The sequence below is a fragment of the Dama dama genome, chromosome 11 (assembly GCF_033118175.1).
Source record: "Dama dama isolate Ldn47 chromosome 11, ASM3311817v1, whole genome shotgun sequence".
NCBI lineage: Eukaryota > Metazoa > Chordata > Mammalia > Artiodactyla > Cervidae > Dama > Dama dama.
This window is the reverse complement of record NC_083691.1, coordinates 6,101,588-6,125,621: the sequence shown is the minus strand read 5'-3', so window position 1 is coordinate 6,125,621 and position 24,034 is coordinate 6,101,588. Positions and strand designations below refer to the sequence as shown.

Genomic DNA, 24,034 nt, shown 5'->3' with positions numbered 1-24,034 from the left:
ATGACTTACTCCTGTGCCTCGGTTTCCCCTCATTTACATGACCTGGGGAAGCCCCCAGCAGCCTCTGAAGACAGATGACTATAAGAGCGGGGAGAATGGGGAGGAGCAAGGAGGCCTGGAGGGTTCCAGAGGACGCCAGGCGTGAGACAGGGGGTTGCTAGGGAGAGAGGGGCCACCTGCCTGCAGGGGCTGGTGGTCTGTTTGCCCCCCACCCCCGGAAATGGGGGCATCAGTGACTTGAACACGTGAGATGAGCGTCCAGAGTGAGCAATGATCCCTCCCCGTCAGAGGGCTGCGCAGGAGCTGGGGTGGCCCTTCCCAGGCCTCCTCCCTCCCTCCCCTGGTTTTGGAAGAGGGGCCTGGGAATAGGAGCCGGAGGGCCGCGGGCAGCAGTCTTGTAGACGGCGCCATCTGTGTGGCTCGTCCAGGAGCAGATGGGAGGGCCCCGTGCAGTCCCCGAGGGCGCGGCACCTGCCTTGCACACGTGTGTCTGCACGTGGACACATGGTGGGTGTGCAGGATGTGATACACCTCCCCCCTCGGCTCCCTGGGGCTGGGCGTCCTGGAGTCAGGGAGGGGAAGGAGCGGGCAGGTTTCAGAGCCTGTCTGGGACAGAGTTTCAACTCTGGCTCCTGCGAGGGCGTCTGGCTCGGGAACAGATGGGTGTCCCCACGGCGATCCTGTTGGGCAGACCCCAGCCCGACATGCCGGTCCAGGCAAGCACAAGCCGCCATTGTGCTGGGGAAACCTGAAGCCCTGGCGGAATAATCGCCAGGACATGCAACACTAGACCATATGCTTTATGAGTCTAAAGTAAGCCTGCCTCTAATCAAGCACCACCGCCGCTGCTCCGGGAACTGTGCAGCCCACTGGCCCTTGGGTGGCCGTTACCACCTGTGCCTCAGTTTCCCCATCCATGTTGTTATTCGATGCTCAGTCAGGGAAAGATTGACGGGGGCAGATGGGGGCAAGATGGTGTTCAGTTCAGTTGCTCAGTCGTGTCCGACTCTTTGCGACCCCATGGACTGCAGCACGCCAGGCTTCCCTGTCCTTCCCTCTCTCCCCGAGTTTGCTCAAACTCACGTCCACTGAGTTGGTGATGCCATCCAACCATCTCATCCTCTGAGACGGGGATAATAATGGGGCGTTGCCGTGTAAGGATTCGTGCAGTTGGGTATGGAGCTCAGCCCCGCAACCTGACTGTGAGCTGTCAGGGTGGGATTGGTGCCTTCTGGCTGTGTGTCCCTGGACAAGTGGCTCCACCTCTCTGAGCCTAAATCGCCTCATCTGTAAAACGGGGTTAGAAACCCGCCGCTGCTCCCAGCTGGCTCTCCTGTGGGCAAGCCAACACACAGTAGGCCCTCACCGGAGGGACTGGATGGAGGCTGATGGGGGCGGCGGGCCTGGCCCAGCCCGTGGGCCCCAGGCAGCGATCAGAGAGGAGCAGCCTCAGCTCCTGGCTCGGAGGAGAGGGGCTGAAACCAGTATTTCCGCGTCGCCTGACAAGACTCTGGAAAATAACATGTTATTCCCGCCGCTGCCTGGCTGCGCCCGTGCAGTTTTCACAGTAGGCGAGAGGTCCCTCTGTTATTTCCACAGCGCTTAAGCCTCCCTCCAGGCCGCCAAGTTGATGGGGGGCAGGCGGGTGGCTGGAAGCCATTGTCTGCGGGGCTGGCGGGCTGGGCCCTCTCCTCCTCCCCATGAGGATGTAGACCACCCGCCCAAGGGGGATGGGGGCGGTGGGGCCCCCATGCCCCGGTTTGGGCTGGGCTCTGTGCCCTCGGACGAGCCCCTCCTACCTCTGGACCGGTTTGTGCAGAGAAGCAAAGGGCCTTGGTGGTCATCTGCATCCACCCGTCCCCCAACCAGCCACTGCGTAGACCCAAGGCTCCCAGAGGAGACGGGGCTCCCAGTTCAGTGGAGACAATGCTCTGAAACCCCTGGAAGTGAGCTCGATCTCGGGGCTGGCGAGGCCAGGCAGGAAGTGGCTGGGATGTGGGCAACCCTGGGGATGCTGCCTGAGATCTCAACGGAGCCAGGCCTCCAGCCCTGCAGGTGTATGCGTCCGCCCCGAAGAGTGGACATACATGATGACCTGTGTGCATGCCCTGTCACATTCCCAGACACACACCCACCCATGCCTGTGCACGCCGTGGCCTACAGCCCCCACCTGCCACGGATGCACCCTCACACCAGTGCACGCAGAGGTCCTGATCATCGCAACTCCGCACGCACCGTCACGTGGGCATCTTGTGCACACACATCCTGCACACTCATGTGTCTGCACAGCTCGGCTCTGCACTCAGGGAGACCCGGGTTCAAGTCCAGGGCAGAAAGCCTGCTCCAAGAAAGCCCAGTGCTCATCTTTCAGACGGGTTTGTAGCACCCAGTTCAGGAGGAGAGAGCCCGTGGGGAGACACCCCACAGTGCTCCGTGGGAAGCACCCAGGGGGTGCCATCGAAGGTCGCCCAGTACTGCTTCTCCCCCGAACCCCCTCAACCGGTCCTTATTCTGTGGCTCCTGAAATCCCCCATTGTATGTTTCAGGGGAATGACCAGATCCGGTTTGAGCTCACCTGCTACTCGCTGGCCCCCCAGATCAAGGTAGGATGTTGCTCCTCCCCTGAAAGGGTGGGTACTGAGGGCTGAGGCCCCCAAGGGCATGGGGCTCCCTGGGAGGTTCCCCAGACAGGGGCCTCCTGGTGGGTAGAGCCCTTCTTCCCATGGAGAGCTCCCTTCACTTACCGCAGCCGCAAGGGACAGCATTCTGTCCCTGACCATTTGTCCTTCTTGGAGAGGCTGCCCAGGCGCCTAGGTGGTTCAGGCACTGGACGGAAAGACGAGGCTGCCCTTCCAGCAGCATCCTTACGGGTCCAGGTCTGCCTTCCCATGAGCGGACTAGGACCGTTCTGGGCTGATTTCAGGGCTGCTCACAGCCCTCCGCTCCCGGTGGGGGCCTCCCAGCTCAGGCCCCCGCCTCCCCGGCTGCCTGAACACTGACTCCGGGTTCTTGGATTCCTTCATGGGATGGGGAGGGCTCCGGGCATCTAGTGAACAAAGCCCACAACAGAACTACACTGAGCACTGCAAACGCAAGCCCCGGGGTGATTATTTCTTTTTTTTTTGGTATATTATTTTATCTCCATTTTATTTATTTATTTTTTTGTTGTTTTTTATTTATTTATTTTTTATTAGTTGGAGGCGGGGTGATTATTTCGATTTTTCTAGTGGCCCCATCAAAAAACCAAGATAAAAAACAACAGGTGACGTCATTTTAATGATAGAACCCTATATATCCAAAATGGTATCATTCAATATGTTATCGATGTTGAAATATTTTACATTCTTTCAGTATGAAGTCTTTAAGACCCGCTGTGTGCTTCCCACTTACAACAGGGACCAGTCACAGTTCGGGCCCCCGTGGCCACGTGTGGCCCCTGGCTGCCATTTTGGACAATGTGGGTGGGCGTGGCCCCGAGCTTCTTTGCGGCCACTTCGGGCAAAATCTACAAAAGATGTGCCCTTCCCAAGTCTGCATGGGGCCCTAAGGGCTTTCATTTTTTTTTTCTTTTAAGTGGAACCTCTTTCTCTGTCCCTTTAACCAACCAGCAAGCAGCTGCTTAGGGGGTGAGAGCGGCCTGGAGGTGAGCAGTAATAAGCTCTAGTGATCTGCTCTGACCCCAAACACCAGGAGGCAGAGAAGCCCCCCCACACAGTAGCTGCCTGTTGATGCTGCAGGCGTGTGGGCCTGGGCCCTGGCCTGACCCCCGACTCTCTGTTCCCACAGCAACTTGGGGGGCCAGCGTGTCTGGTTTCTGGGTCTTTGTCTGCAGGAGCCAAGCCCAGGGGTAGGATGGGGCCCCAAGCTGGTCTCTGGGAACCAGGATGAGGCCAGAGGGTGCTCCACCCAGATTCTGCTCATTTCAGGACTGGGGCAGGGGGGTGGTGCAGCCGCCCCAGTCCCACCAGCACCCCCAGCCTAGAAATCAAACCAGCTTCTCCATCTAGATGATAACTCCCCACCCCCAGTTGGGCAGACGCCTGGCTGGCTCCAAGACTGAGCGGGGGTTCTTCTTGGGGGACCTGTCCCTGAACCCCCGCCCCCAGGCTGGTCGGATGAGTTCTGTGCCTTCAGTCAGGCCCCAATTCCCCTCCTTTCCCCCACCCAGAGCAGCCCTAGGGGCGGGGGGATAGGAGGGTGGCAGGAGGGATGGGTTGGGGGGTATGCTTGAGTCCCCGCAGGGCCAGGCTGGGTGGCTTTAGTCACCAGGGGTGGGGGGCCCTGGACCTCTGGACAGGGGTGCCATCGAGAAACTTGAGGCCTGTCTGGTTCAAACCCTCACGTCTCAGTTGGGGAGACTTAGCTCCAGAAGGGCAGGGAACCCGCCAGGGGGCATGCGGCCACTCTGCCATGGAACTCAAGATTTCTCCAAAACCACCCTCTGGGGTGGCAGGCTGTGTCCTTCCCCTGCCCACCGCCCTCCCCGTGGGCTACACAGACCCCCCACCCAGGCCACCGGTGGACCCTCAGGCCCCTTATCAGAGAGGCCGGCTCTGCAGTTTCAGGGCCTGGAGGAACCGGCGGCCCTGACTCCTTGTCTCGTGTCCAGGTCATCGCTCCCTGGAGGATGCCCGAGTTCTATAACCGCTTCCAAGGCCGCAACGATCTGATGGAGTACGCGAAGGTAAGGCCGGACTCCGCCATCACCCGGCCCTCGTCCACTGCCCCCGCCAGGCACATCCCTGCAGAGGCTCGAAGCCGGGGCTGGTATCCGCGCCTGGGGACTGAACGTCAGCCCTGGTGCCTTCCCCCAGCACCTGTTTCCTGGGCCGGCCCCACAGAACTAACTGTGGTCCCCACCAGGACTGAGCATCTCTTAGGTCACCCCGCACCCCCCCACCCCCCACCGCAGTCCACCCAGTGGGAGGACGACCGGCCCCCTCGTTTCCCATTCAGATTGCCACCTCTGTGGTGTGTGTCACTCAGGGGACAGACGGGGGCTGTGAGCGAGGCTGTTCTCTGCCCCTAATTACCTGACTAATTGTCCCCGGCGCTTTCGCAGGAACAGGTAGGTGCTCCGAGGGCCAGAGGCAGACAAAGACTTCTGCGGCACCAGCCCTTTTTGAAGTACAAGTTGCAATAAAACAGATTAGAAGTTTTGCATCAAGATCCTTAGCCACTCCCCAGGGTACCTTTCTTTTTAGCGACTTGATGGCAGCGCTTGACAAACAGCCTCAATCAATCAGACAGGGGAAGGCAACCTGGTGCACGCACCAGAAAATTGCTCGGGTTTTTAAATAGCAGTCGCCGGGGCTGGCTGTGAGCTCTCGCCGCAGCCAAGGTGCCGCGTGGCGGGAGACGCGGCGGGGACCCGGCCCTGCCCCTACCGCCAGCATCCCATTAAGACCTGGAGAGCTCGGAGGAAAGATCTCCTCGACCATCTGTTGTTTTATTATTAAAAGGGGAGTTTACAAGAGCAAGCCCATATGTTGCCAAACAAATTTTCAAATAGCAGAGCTATTAAGGGAACGGGGTTAGAGGCTTTCTTCCCCTCCTTGGTCTCCTTGAGGATACAGAATCTGAAGCACGTTTTATCTTGAAGAATAATGAATCCAGAGTCCCGGCCCATCCCCGTTCTCACGCCGGCAGTCGTGGTTGGAGAAAGGGCTGACCCATAATGCTGTCCTTCATTTCTGTGAAGCTCCCGAGCAGAAGCGGCTCCTGGGTTTTGCCAGAATTTCTGGAGTCATTGTTTGTCCCAAGGCTCAGCTTCTGTCTCAAATAACCTTTTAAACAGGAAAATTTGCCCCAGTGAGAGAGTCTGGGTTGCCACCACTGAGCCTCCCTCAGAGGCTGGTATCAGAATCGAGCTCTGAAAAATCTGACCACGTTCTAGAATGATGGCAATGTCTCTGCACCCGGGAGTGACTGCAATAACTGAGCAGCAGCCAGACTCTGTCCAAAACTCAGAGCCACGCAGCTGCTTCAGCCGAGACAGAAATCAATGGGGCTTTGAAAAACCCCCGCTTAAGTCCCTTAAGCGACCCGTTAAGTCGCCCAGGCCACAAGGTGCTGTAGGGAGACTCGTGACAAACATGCATCTGTATCAGTTTCCACCCCCCCCCCCCCAAATCCATCATCCTAGGGGAAAACCACTCAGAATCACCCCATCCTTATCACTGTCACCATAATGCTTTTAAAGCCAACGTGCAAGGTCGGGGTCCGGAAAGCAGGGCAGTCTTCTGTGCATGCGGAAGACGGTTTTGTTTTCTGTTGTCAGTTGCATCCAGAGTTTCTGGAGTGTGGCTGTGTGTGTTGGCGGGGAGCTCGGGGCAGAGAAGGGAGGGGAAACAATCCTCTTTGGATGAAGGCCTGTGTTTGGCATTCGTGCATATCTCCCTGCTGAGGAAGGGCCTCCTGTCCTGTTCTTCCCTCCTTGCTCCGGCGGAGCCCCAGTGGGAGAGAGAAAAGGCAAGAGTGTTTCCAAACCACCCCCCAAAAGAAAGGCTCCAAGGAACCTGCCCACTGGCTTTCTCGGCCCCCAGCCCAGGGGAGTGTCCTCAGTGGGGAATGCAGCCCAGTTGGCACAAGCAGGGTCCTGGTCCCCACACCTGGCCTTCCCTGCCTGGAGACAGAACAGGGCTAGCACATGGATTTGACTCTGGGCACCTCTGTGGGGGGCAAGGAGCCCCCCTGACATTGATCAGCCTTGAAGTGAAGTGTTCCGTTTGCCCATGTGGTCTCCACTGAAGAGGATGCAGATTTTAGAGTGGATGTAGGCTGTTGCTTTAAAAACGGAGTGTGTAGGTAAAGCTGGGAAAAAAAGACCTGCTTTATTTTGAAATTTTAAGGCGGTGATGAAGGAAACAGAAGCTCCCTGGAGGAAGCCTCTAGAATCTTAGTTGTGGGTATGAGCTGAGCCAAGGCAGAGAGCTGTCCGGAAAGATGTGGTGCTACTGGTGGAGACTGGTGGGACCCACCTGGGCGAAGTGCTGAAAAGGGGGGCCTGGGAGGCAGAGCGGAAGTCTTGCTGATTTATAGGGGCTGGGCCAGGCTGCTTAGCTGTCTTCTGTATCCAATAAACCCGGGAGAAGCGAGCAGGATGGTATACTGTGCTAGATCCAACCAGGTGTCAGCCTGGGTGGCAAGGGACAGCTCAGGGAGCAAATATGTCCTCATACAAAAGACCTTCAACATGTCACCCACAGCCTTTCAGGCCCAGGGTTTCCGTGGAGTCTCCCCCTAAACAAAGAATTGGATCATTTGGGAAGCAAAGAGTAATCAGATGGGGGATTACTCCTCTTCAGGGCTGCAGGGTGATGTATGTGATGACCATAGGCAGCAGGGGAGACGTGGGCCCAGAAAGTGCCGGCCACAACCTGGGAACAAGTGACCTGAACCAGAGGCTCTCGTGGGCGCCTCTTGCTTCCTTGGGTGAGCGTTAAGCACCCCCGAGGGTGCACATGCCTTGGTTGAGATCCACAATGAAAGGTGGGTCCATTCCATCTCCCAGCTCGTAGGATGGGGGTCCACAGATGGTGCTGGGAGACCCTCAGCACCTGAAGTGTGGACTCAATCTTCTGGAAGAAACCTCCAAGGTTAGCATCCACTCCACAGCATTTCAGACGCTGGGTCTTAGAGTCTCTGCTGGGTGTGTTCAGAAATGGGGCCATTACTCCCCAGGCCACCCTGGGGTGGGGAGAAGGAGACTGGGGTGGGGGGGGAGCGGGTCCAGGGTCTTGTTGGCCTGGGAGCCAGAGTTTGGGGAGTCTTTGACTTTGAGGCAAGCAGGCCTGATGCTCGTGGCTTTCAAGCTGCCTCGTGCCAACACTGTCTTACCTGTGCTGTCTGAACCTCTTACCTGCAGCAACACGGAATCCCTGTCCCAGTCACCCCCAAGAACCCGTGGAGCATGGACGAGAACCTGATGCACATTAGGTAAGACGTCACCTGCCTGGCCTCGGTGAGCACCGACAGAGCCCGGCGGCCTCAGGGAGGGCAGACCACCTCTTGTTGGTATGTCCCTCTGCTCCTCCCACACTGACTCCCCCCCCTCTGTCTTCCTTCTCCCCTGCAGCTACGAGGCTGGAATCCTGGAGAACCCCAAGGTAATCCCCCGTCCCCCCCGAGCCGGCTGTCTTTAGGTGGTGGCTGCTCCGTTGCCGACGCGGTCTGGCGTGTTTGTAGCCTAATTTGAAATTTCACGGGGGGCCGGGCATGGGGCTGGGGCTGAGCCCTGCCTGTGTTCCCCGACCCTCCCCACCAGGCCCCCTGTCGCCTGCCCACTCCACACTGCGTTTTTCAGATCCTCCCCCCTCCCCGGCGCTCTTTTTTTTCTTAATTGCTGCCGCGATGAATAGGGGAAGGAAATATTTCAGGGAAAGGAGAGGGCGATTGTGAGACAATAAAGAAGCAATTAGGCAGATGAGACACTTGTGGGAGGGCCCAGTCTGTGCCCACCAGCTCTCGGGCCGCCTCGGCTGCTGCCACAGGGGGAGGTGGCACAGATCGCAGCCTCAGGACCCATTTGTCTGGGCCTGGGCTCTGCACCCGCCAGCCCGCCCGCCTTGGTCCCAGGTCCCCAGCCTCCCCGGCTGGCTCACGCTGGATCTCGGGGCCGTGTTTGAAGTTTAGGTTTTTCTCTCTTTTTTGGGGGGAGGAGGGGTTCCTTTGTGTCTCCCCCTGCCCACCGTGGGAGATGGGGGAGGCAGGATGAAATCTATCCTAAGAAGAAAGAAAAAAAATTCTCTTTGTCCCCCCAGGGACTGTCTCCATTCCCTGGCTGATTTGGGGGTGGGGTGGGCTGCTTGTCTGATGTTAGGGGGAAAGTGTGCTGGGAGGGCGGGCAGGGGCCCTTGTGCAGCTGGGCCAGGGCGGGGGGGTCTGGGGGGCACAGGATCTAGGAAGGCCAGCTGGAAAGGATGGTTTGGGCAAGGGTGGAGTGAGCCTGGTCCTGGGGAGAGCTCCCCACGGGGACTGGGCCCTCTGGGTCGGTGTTGGCAATAATCTAACCTATACCAGGGGCTGTTTCTGGAGCCAAGCCTGGGGTCCGCGTTCTCGGCTCTGAGCCTCCTCGTGTCCTGGGGGAGGAAACTGAGGCCCAGAAGAATGAACCCCCCCCCTCCCGGCAACCTCTGGTTCCCCGATGGCCCACACACCTCCCCTCCCCACCCGCTCGGCCCTCAGCCCGGCGGTGTCACTCAGCAGAGCCCACACCCTCGTCCCCTGGGGGCTGATGGCCCCACGGGGCCGCTGCCTGCTGGTCACGGGCTTTTCCAGTTCATGCTTGGCTGACCCCACGACGCTCAGGCCAGCCAGCCCTAATTAGCCAGTCAGTCAGCGCCCAGGGGGCTGGGGAGGCTGAGCGGAGCCCAGCGGCTCCTCTAGCAGCCTGTGATGACGCTCTCACCTAGCTGCCGGGGTGCAGGTCCCCCCCCTCTCAGCCCTCCTTCCTAGTGAGGGCAATGCATGGACAAGGAGGTGCTAGCCAGTGTATTTTTCAGGATTCTACCCCCTAGTCAAGTGGGAAGGTGAGTGCGTGGTTCCCAGAGACCTGGGTCTGAGTCCTGGCTTTGCTTCTGTGCCGTGCAACCTTGGGCAAGCTACCCAACCTCTCTGAGCCTCTGGCTTCTCATGCAAACAGCTGGACATCGCAACACCTGCCTCCTGGGGTGTGAAAGCCCTTGGCCTGTCCTGGCACAGGGCCCACAGCCTCAGCCGTGGGACCAGGGGTCCCACTTTCCCTCCTCTGGCCAGCTAAGATTTTTGGGGGGGAAGGAAGGAGATGAGGTTCTCTCAGGAGTGGATGCTCTGCTCTGCCCTCCCCAGGGGGAGGGGGGAGACCACACTCCCGCTGAGACGTGCGGGGCCAGGCCGAGGGACCCAGGGGCTGGCCACTCCGTCTCCGCTTTCCCAGGCCACCCTGCTACAGGTGGGGGCCAGCGCAGCCCCGTGCCACCAGTAGGTCCCAGGGGCCCAGGTGGGTGCTGCTCCCCACAGTGGAGGAACTCTGCACCCTGGACAGCCCTGGCCCCCTCTGGAGGAGCTGGGGAGACCCAGCTCAGGGAACCGCTGCCCCCCTCCCTCCCCAACCCCCGCTCCAAAAAAAGCCTGAGACCTGCCGAGGGGAGGGTTTGAAGGCAGATGGTGGAGCCATTTTCTGCCTCCATGAGGGCTGATTGAAGGGCAATGAGGCAGCTAATGCGAAGAAAGATAGAAATTTACTTGCTTTAACTTCATACGGCCCACAGTGAAAGAGTTCATTCAGTCTCCGGCCCGCCATATCTGATGGATGAATAAACCATTTGCCGCATCGATCATGCCTCTACATCATGGTTTACTTCATGGGCCATTTGCTTCCAATTTCTCCTTCTCAGCCCTGTTTCATGCTTTCTTTCGCCCTCTCCCCATCCCCCCTCCCTCCCCACCAACTCTCTCTCCTTTTTTTTTTCTTCACTCTCTTCCCTCCCCCAACACCCCCAGCCCCAACCCAAGATGACATTGGAAGTGAGCCCTCCCGCTGGGATGGATAAATAGGTGGTATTGATACTCAGCAACAAACTATTTGTCATTTGAACTGGGCTTTTAGGAAGGCAGAGTAAAAAGAAGGCAGGCGTGAGCCACCACCTCGGAATGCAAAGCAAATGTCACTTTATTTCTATTTAGTTATTTTATTTAATCGGTGCTGTCAGGGTGTCCTGCTTCCCACTGCAGAGAGAGCAGGGATGCCGGACCGCCTGGTCTTCCCACCTCCTCTCTCATCCCGTTCCATTCTCTCTGTGTTCGTGGCTCCGCTTAAGTGCAGCAGGAGAAAGTGACAAGCCCCAGGTTGGAGTCTGAAGGCCCAGTGAGGGTGGAGGTGGGAAGCAGGCGAGTTTGGATGAAGTGGCAGGCGTTTCAACTCTGGCAGGCAACTCGGAGTTCAACCCAGGCTGGACAGTCAGCGAGGAGCCCCAGGGAGATAGGGGAGGAGGTGGGGAGTCCTGTTGGTCACCCAAAGGCCCCAAGCCCTGGCTCACTTCGCCTTTTGGCCGAGGATAGCCCTGGTCCCAGGGAAGGTGGTGGTTGGTTAGGCCTGGGGAGCCGGGCATGTCTCTGACCATATCCCTTGTGCTGTTTCTCAACAAAGCAGCTGGGAAACGGCGTGGAGGGGTGGGAAAAAGCACTGGACAGGGGTCTAGTGTCCTCGGTCTGACTCCCACGCCCATGGGGCGGGGCAGTGTGACGTGGACAAGTGGCTTCTTTGGCCTTGGTTTTTCCACCTGGTCCATGGAGCCATCAGGCTGGAGGTCCTCAAGGAGGCCCCCCGCCCCTCCTTGGGTCTGTCTTGGAGGTCCATTCTGGGTCCCTGTTCCTGCCCCCTAAGGGGAAACAGGGGAAGGGATGGCAGCTGGCCTCGAAGGGGCTTTGAAGGTGCAAGGGCTTTATTCCCGTCCCATCTGAGCCCAGGAGTAAAGCTAGAAGGATTACTGTCCCTCTTTGCCCAGGACTGGGTGGGGGTGGGGAGGGTCTCTGAGCCTGGAACCAGGATGGTTGGTCATCCTGACACAGAGTCAACAGCAAGGTGACCGCAGGGAGCGACCTCAGGGGTCCTGGCGGCCCCCCGTCTCCTGAGCAGCTCTTCTCTGAGGCAGGTGTCACCAGGAGGCTGTTCCAGCCATCCTGTCACCTGTGGGGCCCTCGTTGGCACCTTCTTGTGATGACTTTCATGTCCAGTAAGAAATATAGAAACTGTCTATGTATTTAAATCATAAGGCAGTCAAAAGAAAGTGTTAGTCACTCAGTTGTGTCTGGTAGCCTGCCAGGCTCCTCCCTCTGTGGGGTTCTCCAGGCAAGATTACTAGAATGGGTAGCCATTCCCTCCTCCAGAGGATCTTCCCAGTTGAGGGATCAAACCCTGGTCTCCCGCCCTGCAGGCAGATTCTTTATTGTCTGAGCCCAAGACAGGGAAGCCCAAGACCATCAAAAGGAGGTATCATTCCCCCTCCCCACCCATTTTACAGATGAGAAAACTGAGGCTCAAAGAGGTGAAGCAACTTGTCCCATGCCTGACATCTCGACTCCCAGCTTTGGGGTGTTTTCCACCACTCTGCAATCTATCACATCCCTGTTCAAGGCCTCGTGGGTTTCCTGCCCTGGGCCATGTGGCCTCTGCCACCCCCACACAGCCTACGTCACAGCATCGACAGTCCCCATCCGCCTCTAGTTCTTCTTCCATAGGTGGGGGGACAGTACTTGACCTCACCAACCAGGGCTGCAGAAAACTCAAAGGAAACTGCAGATGCGCAGTGACACGGGAATGCTTGCAGGGTTTTGACAGCCAGGGGTTGAAGGGACTGCACTTCCCAGGACGTCAGCAGGTGGACAACAGCTGGGCCCTGGGATGCCCACGGGACGGACTTGAGCAGTCAGGCCCAAGAGCCCCCCTGGCCTCATCGTGGCAAGGGTCCAAGCCGCAGCCTGCAGGGGTGGGGGGTGGAGGGAAGGGACCTGGGGAGTTCCAGGCAGCCAGCCGCCCCTCCACCACCGCATCGAGTCGAGAAAGAGGCCCAATTTCCAACACGCCCAAGAAAAAATATACATAAAGGTTGATGTGTTTTCAAATGGGTTTTTGCTTCGCTCTTCTCTTTTCTCCCTGTGTGTATTAACCTCGGGGACCCCAGGGACGGCTCTCCTCGCCAGAGCACCTGCTGGGGTCAGGCGCAATCATTAGCTTTGCGGTCAATGCAGAATAAACCCCAATTCCCGGTGCCGGAGAGAGAGAGAGCGCGCGGGTGTGCCCACGCCCGCTCCCGGGAAGCCCACCTCGCGCCTCACTCCCCCAAAGTCATGCTTTTCCTGCCTGACTGGCTCCTCCTGCTATTCCACCTCCAGCTGTGGGGGCGTCGAAGAAAAAGATGAGATCAAGTTGAGGGGAAAAATTGTCTGATTTCTCGAGCCCTTTGTTTCCCAGGCCCCTGGCAAGTGGGTCTGGCTCCAGGTAGGGGGGCTGGGAGGCCGGCCCGCTGGCTGGACTGGCCAGCAGACCACAGTGCCAGCAGGACCCTGGCTCTGGAGGGGGCTGCAGGAGACTGACCTGGCCCAGCTCGGCTCGGACACACCATCCTCCAACCTCTTTCTGTCTTGTCAGAACCAAGCGCCTCCAGGCCTCTACACAAAGACCCAGGACCCGGCCAAAGCCCCCAACAGCCCGGACACCCTTGAGATCGAGTTCAAGAAAGGTAGGTGCCCACCAGGACTCCAAAGGGTGGACTTTTGGGGCCCTGGCTCCCTGCCCCTCCTTGCCTGGGAGCCCCCTGAGTATGAGCTCTCTGCATTCCTCCCATGTTTCCTGGAAGCCAGGGTTCAGATGGGGGTCTTCAAATGTTCCCAGATACCCCCTTCCCGGATGGCATGATCCGTGGAAGCCTCCAGATTTTGGAGGAAGGCACCCCAGCGGCTGTCCCCTGGTCGGTGGACACCAGGTCTGGAGAGAGCATTCTGGGGAAGTCACTCCACTATCCTGGGCCTCAGTTTCCTCATCTGTAAACTGTGGATAAAAGAGCACCCACTACCTCGTGTTTTCACGGTACAGAGTGAGATCTGGATGGGGTGTATCTGGTGCAGGAGTGGTCACCAAGGCGGTGCTCACCCAGTAGGAGAGCCAAACTTGGGGGCCCCTCTGACCCCACAGCTGCTCCTAAATTAGCTGCCTGGTGCATCTCCCTAACTCCTCACCCTGGGCTCAAAGCTGCTGCCACACTTGCTTGTGTTCTGATTTCCTCTTCATCTTCTGTGCAACCAACATGACGCATTTGCTGGTCTCGCCCGAGTGCCCAGCCTTGAGCCTGGCATCAGGCCCCTTATCCCCACCTTGCCTTGGAAGACAGAGGGGAAGGCAAGACATGCTGGGTAATGGAAGGAGCAGGACCCGCTTCAGGGCGAGGGCTCAGGATGTCCAAGGAAAGAACTTTTCCAGGAGGCTGCAGAAGTCAGAGAGACTTCCGGGAGGAGGTGGCACTGGGCAGGAGCTGGAGGAGCCAAGAAGGGGGCGTGAAGGCATCCCAACTCCAGGCAGGGAGGCTGGTCCTTCCAGCTACAGACAGGGAAGGAGACAGAGAAGAGGGACTCGGAGACAGATCCCAGCTCCCCGCTGCTAGTGTGACCTTAGGTCTCGGGCTCATTCCATTCGCCTATAAAATGGGCCACAGAAATGATGCTCCTAGGTGCTGAGTATGGTGGTGCTCTAATCATCGGCCTCCTCCTGGTCTTTCTCAAGAGGCTGGCTGCGCCAGTGGGCGTTTTCATGGCTTTGATCCCACCTCTGCCATCAGTTCAGACACTTGAGTGTCATGCCCCCTGGGGACCAAAAGGCCCTTAAAGTCTAAGCCCCTTAAGGACAGCTGGAGCACTGAGTCCATCTTATGCCCACCCTCTGTGACCCAGGCCACACCCCACCCCTCTCCCCCCGCAGATCCCCTGGAGCAGGGGAGAGTGGTGAGGCTGGGAGGTGAGCGGGAGGCCGCAGAGGGTCCTGCATGCTGGACATCAGCTCTGGCCCCCTTTTCCTCCAGGAACAGATAGACCAGCCCCGAGGGCTGAGCCTGAGAAGAAACGTGATCCATTTTAATGATTTGGGGACTGTCTAGGAAAAAAAAAAGTAGACGGAGGAACCCTCCCCGACGACTCCCCATTCACTCTCTAGTTAATTTATTTGAAGTTTTAATCTAATTATTAACTATTTTAAAGGCTAAGAGGCTTTCTCTGGCGGCGGCAGCAACAATGTCTGCTCGTCTCTGGGGGCAGGCCTCATACAAGGCCCCGCAAGGACGACAATAGGACCCGGAGGGAGAGAAAGAGAGAGGGGAGAGGCAGGGGGGTGGGGGGGCGGTGGGCAGAGGGGCTTAAGGTTCATTATTGGACAGACTTACATTTAATAGCAATTTACAACCAAGTTATAAAACCCCTGGAAATGGGGGTTAAGAATGGCCAGGCTGACAGCCCCTGAGCGAAGCCCCTCCAAGCGGCGCCCGGCTAATAAAGACTCGAAAGCCGCTATTGAGGCCTGATTGGCATCCGATCGCTGGCTCCATGGTAATGAGCTGGGCAGATGGGTGGGAGATTAGCCGCCAACTTTGAACAGCTTTTCTTTGTCACTGTTACAGCTCTCTTGTTAGGCCGCTAATACATTTATTGCTCATTTCACACCGCTCGAGAAAGTGCCCCTTGCTATTCAAAGTCAACCCCGAACCCACCCACTGCCCCCCCCCCCCGCCACCCCCCTTGACTTCCCTCCCGAGCGGTCACCTTCCTCCTGCCGCCCCAGACCCGACTTCTTGGAATTCACGGGCGCCTCCAACACCTCGCCGGCTGGAACAGGCATCTTCTTGCCCCGATCTGGGGTGCAGGGTCGGGGCATGGGGATCCTCCTGACAGACGTGGCAGGGGCCATGTGTGTGTGTGTGTGTGTGTGTGTGTGTGTGTGTGTGAGTTCAGCCGCACCTCGGCCAGGCGGGCCCCCCGGTAACTGGTGGGACAGAAGGTCCTCCCTCATAAGACAATGGCGGAGCGTGAAATTCAATTAGTTCAGGGCCTGGTTCCAATTTCACAGCCCCTAAATGCAAAAGGGGCAGAGAGAATGGGAAGGGTGGGGGAGAGCGTTTTTATTGCATTTTTCCTTTCATTCTGGGGGGCTTTCTCGCCCCTTCTCTCTCCCCAGCAGGCCTCAACCTGCACTGGGCTTCTCAAGGAGTCATTTGGAGTCCATATCTGTCACATCCATTTAAGGCGTTGCGGGCAGAGAGGGAGGGCGGGATAGCAGCCAGACTCCTCCGCTGAGCTCCGACCATGGGCCCCCTGCCCTCTCCTCCCGCCCTAGGGGTCCCCGTGAAGGTGACCAACGTCGGGGATGGCACCACCCACAGCACGGCCTTGGAGCTTTTCTTGTACCTGAATGAAGTCGCGTGAGTGCCTCCTGGGAACCACAGGCCAGCCTGCCCGGACTGCTGAGGCTGATGGCCCCGGCCCAAGCTTTCGGGGCCGAAGAGGACAGGCCCCTGTCCTGCAGTCAGCCCTGGCACCAGCCCCATAGGCGTAGGGCCCTTTGGCTCTGTACGAGAGTCCCGGTGGCCCTGGGCCTTAGACGGGAACAACCCCACAGCATCTTCTGCCCCTGGGGATGGTCCAGTCGAGCCTCCCCAGGTCTCAGCTGGGTGTGAGGCCAGGCTAGAAGGACAGCTGAGCAGTGGAGAGGGCTGGGTACCACGCCAGGCCCAGGTGGAGGTAACGGAAGTTCATACACTGAACTCACTGTGTGTCCCAGGCAATCCCTTCCCTCCTTGGGCCTCAGTTGCCCCACCTGTACAATGGGTGTTTGGACAAGTTCACCGCTCAGATGTCCTCTGAGTCTTGAATCCTGATGCCCTGCACGTGGCCCCCAGTGACCAGATGGTTCTTCCCACAGTGGCAAACACGGCGTGGGCCGCATTGACATCGTGGAAAACCGCTTCATTGGGATGAAGTCCCGGGGTAAGTCTGCTCGCCACCCTTGGGGGCATGGCTCGGCTCCCAGAGGCCCCTGACACACACACACCCCCCACCCCCATCGTGTTCCAGCATTGCTACTCCCAGGCTGACTTCGGGCAAGTCCTTTCACCCTGCCAGACAGTTTCCCTTCTGTGAAGTGGGGATGAGGGACCCTTGACCACTGCCTTCTGATGGCATCAGAAGAAGAGCTGTCCCTGGAGCAGGGAGAGGCACAGAGGAGAAAGGAGGCGGGCCCAGGGCCCGGAGGTCAGGCACTCCAATGCCCCGGGCGGCAGGTCAGCCAGGCTTAGAGGCAGGCCACATAGGGCCGATTTCGTGGTCATTAAGGCGACATTGAGGAGGCCAGCAGGCCTGGCAGGGTGGGAATCTCTCCAGGAGTGGGCGCTATGAGCTAGCCAGAGCCTGAGGGCCTGTCTCATGACATGGTCGTTGTCCAGTCGCTCAGTCATGTCTGACTGCAACCCCATGGACTGCAGCACACCAGGTTTATCTGTCCTTCACCATCTCCCAGAGCTTGCTCAAACTCATGTCCATTGAGTTGATCATGCCATCCAACCATCTCATCCTCTGTCGCCGCCTTCTTCTCCTGCCTCCAATCTTTCCCAGCTTCAGGGTCTTTTCTGATGGGTAGACTCTTCACATCAGGTGGCCAAAGAACTGGAGTTTCAGCTTCAGCATCAGTCCTTCCAATGTGTATTCGGAGTTGATTTCCTTTAGGACTGGAATTTTTGCATGATGCTGGGGTGGGGCTCTGCCTTGGTGCTGAGTGGCTGCCCAGCCCATATCCACCTCTGGCTGGGCCTGGAAGGAGGTGAGGCTGGTCCCCAAGCAGACGCAGAGCCCGTGGTTCCCTCTCGGTCCCTCACCGGGTTGTCTCGACTGTACCCAACCCCCATCCCATTCGAGATCTCCTGTCCCCCGTGATGAAGCAATGCTGCGTGCTTCTGACTTCCACGAGGGAGGGGCAAGCCAGCCGTTAGGAATACCGGTGGTGGGATTAAGGTCCTTGTGTGAGCAGGTGTTCAGCTCGCTTTGCTAAGGTCAAGTTAAAAAGATGAAACAACCAAAGAAAACCAGGCCAAGGTCATGGCCCTTTGTCTCTCGGGATGTTTTCACTAAGACTCTAAGATCCAAAGAGAACTGACGGCAGATTTCAGGTTAGGGCGCTGGTCCTCGAGGCAGGATGCCAGGGCTCCCACGCGGAGTTCAGGTTCACTGCTCCTGCCTGATGACCTTGGACTTGGTAGCTCAGTTTCCCCAGGTGCAATGTGGCAGGCGTTGGGACATGAGTTGGATCATTCTGGCTCTGACTTGTTTGAATTTATCTCAAAATGGGAGGAAGGAAGGAAAGTGGCTTTGCCTTGTGTGTGTTTTTTTTCCTCCTCGACAAGACTATTATTGTGAAAAACAACCTAATTGAAAGTCTCGAGAAGACCTTGTGGAGAACAATATTACTAATTAGCTGCTCCCTTGTACCCTCACTTACCTTTGTGTCTTACCTATATTAACATCTGATTAAATGTCCCTTTGTCTCACTTTGCCCTTGGGAGGCAGCACAATGCAGATTATCTGAGGCAGACCCCGGAGGGACCTCAGTGAGCCAGAGCATAGCACCCTCGCTTTACAGGCAGGGAAACCAAGGCTCCAAATCACAGGCACGTTGGTGGTAGGATCAGGACTGATGTTGAGTCCCAGAGAGGCATGGGGTGGAGGGCTGAGAGCTTGAACTCTGCAGTGGGGCAGATCCGGGTTGCAGCCCATGTATATGAGCAGGAACTGGCCCAGTGGAAGAGCTTCTTAAATGCAGCAATCCCATAGGGATGCTGAAAGGGCAAAGGCGGCCTTTGCCCTCTGGGAACTGTCCAATCTGCACCATGATCATGTCCCATCTCTGTCCAAGGCAGGCATCACTGGCTGTGGGTGCAGATCAACAGTGCCGACAATGGATAGATAGCCTGAGATCACTCTGTGAAATGGCCCCCAAGTGGACTGGACTATTCTGGGAAGACGTCCTGAAAGAGGTGGCAGGAGAATAGACTTCATGGTAGAAGAAGGTGGAATAGAACGGAGTGGGAGCCTTCCACTATGAGTGGTAGGAGCAGCCTAAGTGGCCAGTGGGTGATGGGTTAGGTGTGAGGCTGGCCGGCCTCCTGGATACCTGGCAGAGGCGCATTGAAGGGCTGCTGTCGGGCCAGGCTTGGGTACCGGACTTGACTGCCTGCCTTGGCTCCATCACTCTTCGGAAAGCAACGTAGCCTCTTCAGAGAGGCTTCATCCGTGAAATGGGTTGCTGTGCGGATGGAACACCTCTGTGTTGACCTATAGTGGGTGCCATGCCTGGAGGTAGGCTTCCTACCTGTTCCCCAGAACTGGGGGTGTCATCACCTTTGAAGACTGGAGCCATGAGGTTGGCACTCAGTTCCAACTGCCTTGGCTTCTTACCATCCACCTGAGGAAGATTCCTGGGGCAGAGCCCTCACGCTGCCCAGGTACTGCGTGTGCACCTCTGGGGGGCTTTCCCTAAAAGCATAGGATTTAGCCTGAGAGTTGCTTGCTGTGTGTCCTCAGGCAAATCGCTTTTTGTCTCTGCAACTCCCACCAGCAAAGGTGGGCACACTAGGGTATCTCACCTTCTCTCTCGGCAAGTTGTACCTTGCCTATTTTCTGACTTGGGGAGTGAGAAAAGAAAGTAGCTTCATAATTTTAGGGGAAGGTCTTGTTTTTTATTTCTCCACTCCCAATAAGTCACTATGAGAAAGAAAGAGGGGCAATAAAGGAAGACGTCGTGGATTCACCCACAAGATTTTCATTAGGTCTACGGTCAGGGGAAAAGCTGTTAATTGTCAATTATATGGAGGGCAGAGCAGAAGGGTGCTATTGTTCGAACGTTGGTGTACAAGGGGGAAATGTCATTTGTATTGATTTTACAAAGCTTAGAGTTGAAATTGGTTAAGGGTTATTTTTTTTTTTTTTTTTTTTTTTGCCGGGGTGGCGGGCGGGGGGCGGCGGGTGGGTAGGAAGCTGGCAGTGCTAATGTCCCGGGTCTGGGGTGGCCAGGTCTGCGGCACTTGGGGCCATGGGGTCAGTGGGCCAGGGGCTGGGGAAGCCGCAGATGGAGTAGCTTTCGCTGTATTGTGGCTGTTCACATCGTCATTATCACATTATCTTTTTAACTCTGGAGGGGGGCTAATTAAGTGAAGTAAATGAAATCAGTGGGGAGGAGAAGGGGGGCGAGGCAGGCAGGAGGGAAGCCGAGAAGGAGCTGGCACTGGTCCTTCCCTCACCCTCTCCCCGGCTGGTTCCTCTCCCCCCAGCCCTGCCCCACGGGTCTCACCTCTGCCGCTTCCCTCTGTGACTCCCTCCGCCCTCTCCTCTTCACCTGCCTTCTGTTCTCCCCTCCACTCCTCCCTTCCATGCTCTTCCATCTTCCTCCCTCCTTCCCATCACTCTCCCATCCTTCCCATCTCTCTCACATCTTCCCCTCCTCTCTCACTTTCCCCTTACGCCATCACTTTCTGGCGAAGAAAGTCTTAAGAGTTGTCTCCCGCCTCTCCAGACCTCCCAGAGTCTCCGCTCAGATGGAACATTCCAGATTGGAGGGAGACCTGTGAGGCAAAGGTGTTCGCATTCCCAGAAGCCCAGAGTAGCCAGCGTCAGAGGCCCACCCTGATTCCCAGGGTGGGGCCCGTGGAGCACTGGGAGCATAGAGGAAGGCTAGCAACCCACCAGGACTTGCCTCCCCATCACCACGGCAACTCCTCTCTCCTTGGCCATGGGACCTAAACGGGGAGCTCTTGGGCTCCAGCCCAGCTTCCCTCTCCCAGCCTTTCTGAATCCCTTCCTCTGGACACTGCTTACCCAAAGGACCAGAGGCGGTGGTCCAGGTGCCTTAACCTCCACATCTGCACCCCCACCCCCAAGCCGAGTTGGCCGATCCCACTCGATTCTGCCAAATTGCTCAATTTCTGGGCTAACCTGGCAGCCTTGGGAAAGAAAAATTTAAGCGGCCGCAGCTGTTTTGGTTCCCACCTCTTCCTCCTCGGTCCACTCTCCCCCCACCCCGGCCGCCCCCCAGCTCCTCGCCCTTCTCCCCCACCCGCTCCTCGGCAGTAATTATGGTGTGATTGAAGCCGCTCCGCAGAGAACCGCTGACACCTCTGTCTTTTTCCTGTAAACACGGGGAGATGAAAATAGACACTTGAATCCGCTTTGCGTGTCACTCGGAAGATGTCTGTTGTCTCTTCCCCAGCGACACCGAGACTCAGCTGTCATTTCCTCCTTCTTTTTGCGCAGTGGTTTGTATGCCGACTGTCAAAAGCCCCAAATCCATAGTCTTTAAGCATCAGGATTCTGTCACTGGGTTTTTTTTTTAAGTGATTTTTTTTTTTTCCAGAAGAAATACACAGAAATCATCTGTACCCCCATCCCTGTGGAGAGGAGAGGGAAAGCTTTAATACACACACACACACACACACACACACACACGACAGCAAGCAACCTGAAAACAAGCTTTTTGATCAGTCACAATTAACTTTAACACCTTCTAAGGCAAGGAACGGGAATATTAATCGTGCTGGTGTGCTTCACGGCCGAGGATTCTCTTCTTGCCTACGACTCCCCGCAGCGCCCTTGGAGGGCTGACGGTCCTGTGGCTGATTCTGAGGGCTCTGGAATGGGGGACTGTCCACCAGACACTCTCTGCTCTGTTCCTGGGGACAGCCATGATGGGGCAGTTTGGGGGTGGTGGTGAGGGACAGGGGCTTCTTGGGTGACTCAGTGGCAAAGAACTTGCCTGCCAATGAAGGAGATGCGGGTTCAATCCCTGGGCTGGGAACACCCCCCTGGAGAAGGAAATGGCAACCCACTCCAGTATTCTTGCCTGGAGAATCCCATGGACAGAGGAGCCCGGCGGGCTACAGTCCATAGCATCACAAAGAGTCGGACACGAATGAGCGACTAAATAACAACAACAGGGGTGGAGGGCTAGGACAAGTCATAGCTCTTCCTCGATGGAAAGCATGGATGCCCTCTCACTCTGCCAGCGACTGGTCCTGTTTCGTCTCTGGACTGTGGGGAGGTGATGCCAGGGAGCCGGCTACAGTGTTCCAGAAACGAAACCACATAGGCACCCGGGACATTGTCTGGGTGCTCACCTTCAGGCGGGTCTCAGTGGGACTTAGTCATAAAAGCAGTCGACACTTGCCACCGTCTCCTTTTCCAGGCAGGTTTGAAAGTTTCCGGGTTTTTCCAAAATGTGGCAAAAGTAATAATTAGGAAGAATTAGAAGGCCCGTTTCTAGTCCAGTAAATACTGAGTTCCTAGTATGTAGTGCTGAGTCCTCACTCATGTCTGACTCTTTGGGACGCCACGGACTACAGCCCACCAGGCTCCTCTGTCCATGGGATTTCCCAGGCAACGATGCTGGAGTGGGTTGCCATTTCCTCCTCCAGGGGATCAGCCCTACCCAGGGACTGAACCTGTATCTCTTAGGTCTCCTGCATTGTCAGGCAGATTCTTTACCCCTGAGCCACCTGGGAAGCCCAGTATATAGTAAATATATATTGAGTTGCTAGAATGAGAAGACAAATAAGGCTTTGCTATTGTCTTGCTCTTGGTGGCTTTTGGTGATAAAGTTTCTAGAATAATTGAAAGCTTGCTCCTTTTACCTTGTGGTTATTTCTGTCATTTTATTTTTGGAGGCAGATGTTTCCAAAAGCTCTGCACACCTCTAGCATTGTAAACAGACTGCTGTAAACATCAGGCCTTTCTCAGTGGCCTGGGGTCATTGGAAGCCACCCTACTGTCCCTGAATCAGTGGACATGAGTTTGAGCAAACTCCGGGCGATGGTGAAGGACAGGGAAGCCTGGCGTGCTGCAGTCTGTGGGGTTGCCAAGACACGACTGAGCGACTGAACAACTGTCCCCAGAAGGAGCCAGCCCCAAAGCCTGTGCTGAGTTCTTGTCTGCGTTTCACGGGTTTTCTGTGTCCCTGTGCCCCGTCTCACGCTGTCATTTTCTCAGCCACCCATCTGCCTCCCACGCTGTCAGCCCTGCTAAGCTCCTGCGGGCTTGTGTCTCTGAGGCAGTTTGCGGACCTGGATGGCAGAGCTGGTTTGAACAGTGTTTATGAGAGTCATGATGAGGGGTGGTGGGGGCCCGAGGCACTCCCCAGGGAGTTGAGGGCTTGGGCCTGCTGCGGGAACTGGGGGATGGTGGTGTTTTCCTATCGGGGAGGCATTTACCCCCACAACTGATTCAGGACAGCAGAAGTGGCCCAAGAACTGCGACCACATGAGTGAAACAGGACCGGCGTGTCCTAGCAGTGCCTTGCCTTTCTGACGTGCATGTCCCCGAACCCCCGGATGTGGGAGGTTTGCAGATAAGAGACTCGCTTCCCCATAGAGAGGCTCTTTTCCACTCTGGAGCACCTCAGAGTCTTAGGAACACTCTTCCTTGGCCACAGCACCTCAGACTTGGGTGTCCCCTTCATGCTTGGTGAACACTGGATCACTTTGCAAAAGGCCTAAGAGGCAACCAAGAGCAGAGATGGAAAATTCAGAGGCAGGTCTCAGGCTCCCCATCTGTGAACTGGGTGTGCTAGGCCAAATCAGGATTTTTAAGGACTGCTTGTGGAGTCCAGGGTTTGCAGGGGGACCTCTGCTCCCCACAGCTAGACCTCATCTTTGTATATGTTGAGCTTCCGCCTGAGGCTGTTTGAATGCTGGGTTTGCAGCTGAGTTAGGAAAATACAGGCCATCCTTAAGGATCCTGACATTTCTGTGGATTCCCAGACTTAAAGATTAAAGACTAGAGAAGTTCTCAGAGGAGAAAATTTCTGGCTACTTATATCAGACACAACCTTGTTCATGTCCCCTATGGACTTCAGAGTTTAAACAATCTCCTTTTTGGTTTGGGTTTTGTTTTTTGTTTTTTTTTTTTTTTAAGCATTTTTAAATTGTGGTAAAATACAAAGCGTTGGAAAAAATCCTGATGCTGGGAAAGACTGAAGGCAAAAGAAGGGAGGAGCAGAGGTTGAGATGGTTAGATAGCATCACTGACTCAATGAACATGAATTTGAGCAAACTCCAAGAGATGTCCAAGAGACTTCCAAGGGAAGTCCGGTGTGCTGCAGTCTATGGTTTCACAAAGAATGGCTTAGCAACTGAACAACAACAAATGCAAAACATAAAGCTTGTCATTTAAACTGTTTTGAGTGTACTGTTTAGTGGCATTAAATACAACATTCACATTGTGTAAGCACTAGCCTGCATCTCCAGAACTCTTTCATCTTTCTAAAGCAAAGCTCCATTAAACACCAACTCCCCTCTCCTCCTCCCTAGCCCCTGGTACCCAGCATTCTACTTGGTTTCTATGAACTGGACTCCTTTAGGAACCTCGCGTAAGCAAGATGACACAGAATTTGTCTCTTGGTGATTTATCTCTGGTTGATTTCACTGCGCATCCTGTCCTCGCATGTATCAGGACTTCCTTTTAAGGCTGAATATTTCAC

At 56.4% G+C, this 24,034-nt stretch overlaps 1 protein-coding gene across 1 annotated transcript in view; it reads left to right on the top strand.

Annotated features, from left to right (window-relative positions):
• The window catches only part of ASS1 (argininosuccinate synthase 1), a 51,859-nt gene that overhangs the window by 15,467 nt on the left and 12,358 nt on the right, over window positions 1-24,034 (top strand). The window contains exons 5-11 of the mRNA XM_061154401.1: window positions 2,547-2,603; window positions 4,610-4,684; window positions 7,868-7,938; window positions 8,078-8,108; window positions 13,130-13,220; window positions 15,857-15,941; window positions 16,442-16,506. Coding sequence (XP_061010384.1) covers window positions 2,547-2,603; window positions 4,610-4,684; window positions 7,868-7,938; window positions 8,078-8,108; window positions 13,130-13,220; window positions 15,857-15,941; window positions 16,442-16,506 — 475 coding nt within the window. The remainder of the gene's footprint in view (window positions 1-2,546; window positions 2,604-4,609; window positions 4,685-7,867; window positions 7,939-8,077; window positions 8,109-13,129; window positions 13,221-15,856; window positions 15,942-16,441; window positions 16,507-24,034) is intronic.